General features: G+C 42.6%; 1 protein-coding gene across 3 annotated transcripts in view; it reads right to left on the bottom strand.

Annotated features, from left to right (window-relative positions):
* Positions 1-5,610: 5,610 nt before the first annotated feature.
* The window catches only part of LOC139542111 (TOX high mobility group box family member 2-like), a 124,100-nt gene continuing 121,124 nt past the window's right edge, over positions 5,611-8,586 (bottom strand). For all 3 annotated transcript variants that reach the window (XM_071347161.1, XM_071347162.1, XM_071347160.1), the window contains one exon: positions 5,611-7,108. In XM_071347161.1, coding sequence (XP_071203262.1) covers positions 7,066-7,108 — 43 coding nt within the window. In that variant the 3' untranslated portion in view covers positions 5,611-7,065. The remainder of the gene's footprint in view (positions 7,109-8,586) is intronic.

Below are 8,586 nucleotides of genomic sequence, written 5' to 3'. Positions count from 1 at the left end.
TATTATTCAACTACAGCTACACGTCTGAACTACTCACTGAATTTGTCTTTGCCCCCTGTCTCTGTTTCACTCGCTCTCTCTCTCTCTCTCTCTCTCTCTCTCTCTCTCTCTCTCTCTCTCTCTCTCTCTCTCTCTCTCTCTCTCTCTCTCTCTCTCTCTCTCAGGTGACTATTACCATGGCGATGCTGTTGACCATCCTTCTGCTTCACTTTACATGATTGATTCATTGTGTGTGCGTCAACATTTGTATTTGGGAAATGCTATCATTATTCTGATAAGACCTGTTGCTATTTCAGATCCCTTACTGGAGGCCAATGATGGGGAACAACTCCTTCATTTTGATACGTGGTATATCACCCCCTGCTGTAACAAGTCTGAATTGACCTCTTCACTGAATTCGCTAACACTCCATCATCATCATAATTGATCACATATGATATATCCCTGTTACAGAGCCCTTACTGCAGAGTAACCTTAAACAGATTCCTCCTATGGGTGAGTGTTTCATCTAACAGTAAGGCTGGGATTCAATCCAAGGCGTGTTATGGAGATTCGCACTGGACAACCGTCAACACGCCTTTTCAAAGTAATTTACGCTTGAACTGACATTCGCAGCATTTACAATGAATGCGATCTCTGTGAAGGTCGGCAGTCAGTGCGCTTCTCTGTAGTGGGCCTTGGATTGAATCCGAGCCTAAGAAGAAGTCTGTCCCAGCCAGGCTATGTAACCTATGATGAGGTGTGGTGTTTATAGACTGAGGAGGTGAAGACACAGAGCAGGTTATGTCCTTCCAGCTGGGCCAGATATGGATCCCGCTGCTTTATGTTTGTCAGTACGCAGAGGACATGGCTTGAGGCAGAGGTACACCGACATTTTAAAACACGTCTTCCATTCGGAAAGATTCCATTGTCTACTCTATATTGACTCTAAAGAATATACAGTTTTGTAACAAACTCACTTGTCGGTGCTGCCTCTCTCTCTCAGCCCTCCTATAGCGATACTGCGTGCACTTTGGGGCAAACCTTGCGTCTGTACACAGTTCAGCAGAGCATCACTTTGTGCAAGAGTTGGTGAGACGACATACGAATGGTTTAACCTATGCTTGGATCGTAGGATTTGACCATGTTCAGGTACAGTGCCCATGAATTACGCCACACATAACTATACAGTAGGTTTGGGAATACTTAGCACAGAGACACACACACGCAGGTTGTACAAATGATGTACAACACATTTGACACATTGGTTGTGATACAACATATGTACAGAAATTATTACACAACCATTATCTGGTGTCTTCACAAAGCTTGTGTAGTTTCCAAAAAACTATGAATTGTATCACAGCCATTGCCAAATGCATTGTACATCAGTTGTACAACTTGAGTGTGTACGGAGCCTAATTTTGTGGCTTTAAAGAGATTCCCATCTGCTCTGGTTGAATAAATTAAATGTTTCCTACAGAACTGGGTGTGGCTTTGCAGTGACGGGTCAAGATTGGATTACACTAGCTGGCACACAGGAGAACCCAACAATTACAATGGCAAGAGAGAGCCTTGCATGATGATGAACTCTGGAGGTACAGTAAACCTACTGTCATTTGATCCTAATCACTCACCTCACCTTAAAAATCAATCAATTTCAATTGGAGATGTGATATTTTTTATCCTTGTTTCCCCTATAGGTGAGAAACGTTGGAACAATGAAATATGTAGAAACAAATATTATGTTGTGTGTGTTAAAATAATCTGTTAATAAATCTGAGAAACTTCAACGGGAACGACAAATGAAACTTTATGCAGTCCATATACCTGATACTGTATAGTAAACATGTTTTCAGTAAACATGTTTTCATTCAGTGCTATTCAGAATCTTTGTACAGCATCACTGCTGTCGTCTGAACTACGTGATGATTCATGACTGAAATGAAATGTAAATATATATTTTTTCATTTTAATTTCCCTAATGCTGCCTTTAATGCTAAATGTTTTTTGATGTAGCTGCTAAGAAATGTATGATATTTCCTGCTTTCTATTTTATACAGACATTTTGTCAGACACGATTAAATGGATAGTTCAGCGATTTTCCATATTTAGATATTTGTTTCTTTACCTTGAAAGCAGTCTATAGACAAGGAGTGACTGCAATCCACACTTTAGTCTCTGAAAACAATTAACAACATTAGCATTTTGGGATCAATTCCTAGTGAAATCGAATTGTCCCTGTTAAGGATTCAGAAACATTCGTTTTACAGCAGTTATTGTTTAAAAACATGTTTCACGCTAACACTAGAGGGCACTATATTGTCATGTTTTGCAGTTACAAGCCATGTGAGTGAGTGAGAGAGTGAGAGAGAGAGAGAGAGAGAGAGAGAGAGAGAGAGAGAGAGAGAGAGAGAGAGAGAGAGAGAGAGAGAGAGAGAGAGAGAGAGAGAGAGAGAGAGAGAGAGAGAGAGAGAGAGAGAGAAAGAGAGAGAGAGAGAGAGAGAGAGAGAGAGAGAGAGAGCGAGAAGAGAAGAGGGATGATAGATTCAAAAAAGATTCTACCTCTAATCCAACTGTGAAATTCAGAAGTGTTTTTTTTCCTTCATTTTCAGGTAGGCCTAGCAGTACAGCGCACACTGCATTAACTCTCATAGTCTTCTTATCTTCATAGTCTAACCTGATGAAAATGAAAACATGCTGTGTGAACATTTCATTTCATTACAGTACAACAGTTTGATTTGTTTGATCTTAGCTGGCTACATAGCCGTCTTTGTATCCAAGATAATTGTGTAGTCTAGAGTAATTGTCGAGGTTACCTAGCCAGTTAGAGGTTACCTAGCCAGTTACACTTTCAAACAAAGTCAACAACGCAGCCACTGCTAGCTAGCCTATTTCACCAGCCAGCAGTACTATATCATTTTAGTCAATAAGATTTTTTGCAACGTAAGCTTAACTTTCTGAACATTCGAGACGTGTAGTCCACTTGTCATTCCAATCTCCTTTGCATTAGCGTAGCCTCTTCTGTAGCCTGTCAACTATGTGTCTGTCTATCCCTGTTCTCTCCTCTCTGCACAGACCATACAAACGCTTCACACCGCGTGGCCGCTGCTACTCTAACCTGGTGGTCCCAGCGCGCACGACCCACGTGGAGTTCCAGGTCTCAGGCAGCCTCTGGAACTGCCGATCTGCGGCCAACAAGGCAGAGTTCATCTCAGCCTATGCTTCCCTCCAGTCCCTCGACTTCTTGGCACTGACGGAAACATGGATTACCACTGATAACACTGCTACTCCTACTGCTCTCTCCTCGTCTGCCCACGTGTTCTCGCACACGTGTTCTTCACTCCCTCCTCTCTACATTCTCCTCTTCTGTCTCTGCTGCTAAAGCCAATTTCTACCACTCTAAATTCCAAGCATCTGCCTCTAACCCTAGGAAGCTCTTTGCCACCTTCTCCTCCCTCCTGAATCCTCCTCCCCCTCCTCCCCCCTCCTCCCTCTCTGCTGATGACTTCGTCAACCATTTTGAAAAGAAGGTCGACGACATCCGATCCTCGTTTGCTAAGTCAAACGACACCGCTGGTTCTGCTCACACTGCCCTACCCTGTGCTTTGACCTCTTTCTCCCCTCTCTCTCCAGATGAAATCTCGCGTCTTGTGATGGCCGGCCGCCCAACAACCTGCCCGCTTGACCCTATCCCCTCCTCTCTTCTCCAGACCATTTCCGGAGACCTTCTCCCTTACCTCACCTCGCTCATCAACTCATCCTTGACCGCTGGCTACGTCCCTTCCGTCTTCAAGAGAGCGAGAGTTGCACCCCTTCTGAAAAAACCTACACTCGATCCCTCCGATGTCAACAACTACAGACCAGTATCCCTTCTTTCTTTTCTCTCCAAAACTCTTGAACGTGCCGTCCTTGGCCAGCTCTCCTGCTATCTCTCTCAGAATGACCTTCTTGATCCAAATCAGTCAGGTTTCAAGACTAGTCATTCAACTGAGACTGCTCTTCTCTGTGTCACGGAGGCGCTCCGCACTGCTAAAGCTAACTCTCTCTCCTCTGCTCTCATCCTTCTAGACCTATCGGCTGCCTTTGATACTGTGAACCATCAGATCCTCCTCTCCACCCTCTCCGAGCTGGGCATCTCCGGCGCGGCCCACGCTTGGATTGCGTCCTACCTGACAGGTCGCTCCTACCAGGTGGCGTGGCGAGAATCTGTCTCCGCACCACGTGCTCTCACCACTGGTGTCCCCCAGGGCTCTGTTCTAGGCCCTCTCCTATTCTCGCTATACACCAAGTCACTTGGCTCTGTCATATCCTCACATGGTCTCTCCTATCATTGCTATGCAGACGACACACAATTAATCTTCTCCTTTCCCCCCTCTGATAACCAGGTGGTGAATCGCATCTCTGCATGTCTGGCAGACATATCAGTGTGGATGACGGATCACCACCTCAAGCTGAACCTCGGCAAGACGGAGCTGCTTTTCCTCCCGGGGAAGGACTGCCCGTTCCATGATCTCGCCATCACGGTTGACAACTCCATTGTGTCCTCCTCCCAGAGTGCTAAGAACCTTGGCGTGATCCTGGACAACACCCTGTCGTTCTCAACTAACATCAAGGCGGTGACCCGTTCCTGTAGGTTCATGCTCTACAACATTCGCAGAGTACGACCCTGCCTCACGCAGGAAGCGGCGCAGGTCCTAATCCAGGCACTTGTCATCTCCCGTCTGGATTACTGCAACTCGCTGTTGGCTGGGCTCCCTGCCTGTGCCATTAAACCCCTACAACTCATCCAGAACGCCGCAGCCCGTCTGGTGTTCAACTTTCCCAAGTTCTCTCACGTCACCCCGCTCCTCCGCTCTCTCCACTGGCTTCCAGTTGAAGCTCGCATCCGCTACAAGACCATGGTGCTTGCCTACGGAGCTGTGAGGGGAACGGCACCTCCGTACCTTCAGGCTCTGATCAGGCCCTACACCCAAACAAGGGCACTGCGTTCATCCACCTCTGGCCTGCTCGCCTCCCTACCTCTGAGGAAGTACAGTTCCCGCTCAGCCCAGTCAAAACTGTTCGCTGCTCTGGCACCCCAATGGTGGAACAAACTCCCTCACGACGCCAGGTCAGCGGAGTCAATCACCACCTTCCGGAGATACCTGAAACCCCACCTCTTTAAGGAATACCTAGGATAGGATAAAGTAATCCTTCTAACCCCCCCCCCCCCTTAAAAGAGTTAGATGCACTATTGTAAAGTGGTTGTTCCACTGGATATCATAAGGTGAATGCACCAATTTGTAAGTCGCTCTGGATAAGAGCGTCTGCTAAATGACTTAAATGTAAATGTAAACATATATGTCTACATTGGTTCAGCCAACTAGCAGCTAAATAACTGATATACAGTTTGCACATAAAACTGTACATGATTGGTATACTTTAAGAATTGGTTGTAAGAAGTTTCCACCATTGTAAAAATCTTGAGAGAAAGTGTGTAAATGGAGTTTTCAAGCAGGGTGAAGAATTTGGCTCAGCCTATTACGTGAGGCAGCCAAGCCTTGAGAGGAAGTAGCCGTCCACTCGCTAGCCTCACCATATAAACGTGATAAACCCCCTAAGAACAAGTCAAAATAAACAGAGACAGAGTTTATTTTCCACTTACATTTTATTACTGACAAAAGAAAACAAAAGAAGCATCGCCACACAAAATGAACCAAATGCTGGCAAAAAGCCAATGCACCAGCAACAAGTGATGTACAAATAATAATAATTCAAATTACCATGGAATAATAATAATAATAATAATTATGCACCCTGATGAAAACAAGCCAAAACGTTACTTCATATCATTCATAAATATGTGAAACCAGTCAATCGATTGAAATAGAATGACCATATTGCGTCCATAAACATGTTATTCAATAAAACTAAATGGGTTCTTTCATCGCTGGCTTTACAATTAAAAGTACATTTCGCAGGTTTGTACACAAATAAAATATCTACCAGTGACCATTCCTTATAAACTTAAATTGTGCTACAGTGAAAAACGTTTTTTTTTTTTAAATGACATTTTTTCACAAAAAAGTGTAAAGATGAATTCAACACAATTTCTAAAACACCTAATAAAACTAGTCAAAAACTTTAAAACCCACTGTTATGCTTTTATCTTTAGTAACATTTCACATTTAGCAACATTTTTTTTATTTCACCTATACAAGTGGTGCTGGGGTGTGTGGGGGGGGGGGGTGGTCCGCTGGACCAGGAGAGGTTTAAACTAAGGAAGAGGTTTCACCTTTGACCTCTTCAGTCCAGTCACATCCTGAGGACAGGCTAGAAAGTAGCAAGACCAGTGAACAGAGCTTTAACACAAGATTTAGTGTGTGTATTCCCTCACTGAATCCAGCTCGCACAAAAATCACATAACCAAACAAAATAATGTAAAAAAAATATAAGAAAAAAGCAAGGGACTGTGGCTAGATACACACATCTAGGCTTTGGGGGGCAGGTTCCATCTTGGTAGATATTTACAATCACTTTGAAAAAAAGGGGAAAGCTCTTAATTAGAGCTGGGTTGACGTAAGGATGTTGTCTTTTTCTAATTTCACTTTGTGTTTTTGCTTTATTTTAGGGGGTGTCTGTCTTTGCTGAAATAGATCCTCCCTTCGTGAGGTGACTAGGTTCTAGGGTCCTGTATGAGAATCTTAACATAGACCCCTACAATGAATATGCTTACAGCATTGTTTCTCCCAAAAGTGGGCAGTACATGGCAAAACTGAGTAAGACCAAAGGAAAAGCAAAAGAGGAGAAAAATTAAACACTTTGAAAATGTCAAAACAAAGCCAGAAGACATTTTTTAGTCTTCGTGTACAGTATGTTGACGTGCGCTTGAAGCATAACCACCCACAAAATGGAACATTCATGGCAAAAAGAAGCAAGGCTCCTGTCCAGTCTAAGTGCTTGGCAAATATGTGAAGTAGTAGCAGTCTTTGGGATTTTAAAAATCCTTCAGAAAAAAACAAGGAGGAGAAAGATACATTGACGTTGTTGTTAATGAACATTGGTAAACTCCCTGGAGTCTTGACTTTTGGAGGTCCTTAAGCTTCAAGTGAGGTAGAGAGGCTTGTCCCGAGCTCCCATGCCACTGCTGATGAAAAGAACACGGAGAAGATGGCGTCAAAATCCAATGAATTGAATGCCACTCAAAAAACATATATTTATTCTATTCAGTACTATTTATTTGGCAGAGAAGGAGAGCTGTGCATAGCAGTGGAAGCATAGCATAGCAGTTGAAGTGAATGAACATAGTGATGTTGCATGATCTTGTCCAAGGGAGGGAGGTAAATTGTGAAGAGGAGTGGAATCAATATTGACCCCTGAAGGACACCTTTTGTGACAGCCACACACCCAGTGGTTTTCAGTAGGACAAACTGTTGCCGGTCAGTGATGCAATTATTATATCAAATACGGAGCTACTTTTTTTTCAAAAGTATGTTGTGAATTTTCAAAGTAGTACAAAACTCCAAACTGGTAACACTTGTAACGCAGTCAGTCTTACATTTAAACCTTTCATTGTGCATTCATTTGTCTGTAGACATCTTTCACCACACAACCATTGATCCAAAATATGTTTACTATGAAATATAATGAATACATTGGTTTAATCACCAAAACACAACATAATGATATCTTCTCAATTGAGTTATTTTAACAACCAGTTAATCCAATAGCAAAAAATGTAATATGCATGATTCAAAATTGCCCTTTGAATGTGGTATGCTACAGTACCATAAACTACAGTACATTAAACTGTTTTCACATTAGGCAATACACTTGCACTCCCTATTTAAAAATGATTGAACATCACATTTTCATAATTTCTATCCCATGTGTGATCAAAGGTGTGATCATCGAAGACATCTTTCACAATATAATTAAATGAAAGAAATTAAAGGCACTAGCTTGCATCAAGCCTGTCTTTAGCATTTGGTCATAGGTTCTCATCAAAATCGCAGTAAATATCCTCATTGTTCACGCACCTGGGGAAAACCCTTTTTGCATGGTGAATCCAAGTCTGACATACACTACTGTTCAAAAGTTTGGGTCACTTAGAAATGTCCTTGTTTTTGAAAGAAAAGCACATTTTGTTGTCCATTAAAATAACATCAAATTGATCAGAAATACAGTGTAGACATTGTTAATGTTGTAAATGACTATAATAGCTGGAATATCTACATAGGTGTACAGAGGCCCATTATCGGAAACTATCACTCCTGTGTTCCAATGGCACATTGTGTTAGCTAATCCAAGTTTATCATTTTAAAAGGCTAATTAATCATTAAAAAACACTTCTGCAATTATGTTAGCACAGCTGAAAACTGTTGGTCTGAATAAAGAAGCAATACAACTGGCCTTCTTTAGACTAGTTGAGTATCTGGAGCATCAGCATTTGTGGGTTCGATTACAGGCTAAAAATGGCCAGAAACAAATACCTTTCTTCTGAAACTCGTCAGTCTATTCTTGTTCTGAGAAATGAAGGCTATTCCATGCGGGAAACTACCAAGAAACTGAAGATCTCGTACAACAGCGCAAACTGGCTCTAACAGAACAGCGCAAAGTGGCTCT

Source organism: Salvelinus alpinus, chromosome 17 (assembly GCF_045679555.1).
Source record: "Salvelinus alpinus chromosome 17, SLU_Salpinus.1, whole genome shotgun sequence".
Lineage (NCBI taxonomy): Eukaryota > Metazoa > Chordata > Actinopteri > Salmoniformes > Salmonidae > Salvelinus > Salvelinus alpinus.
Note: the sequence above shows the minus strand (reverse complement) of the source record. Positions and strands in the feature narration are given on the sequence as shown.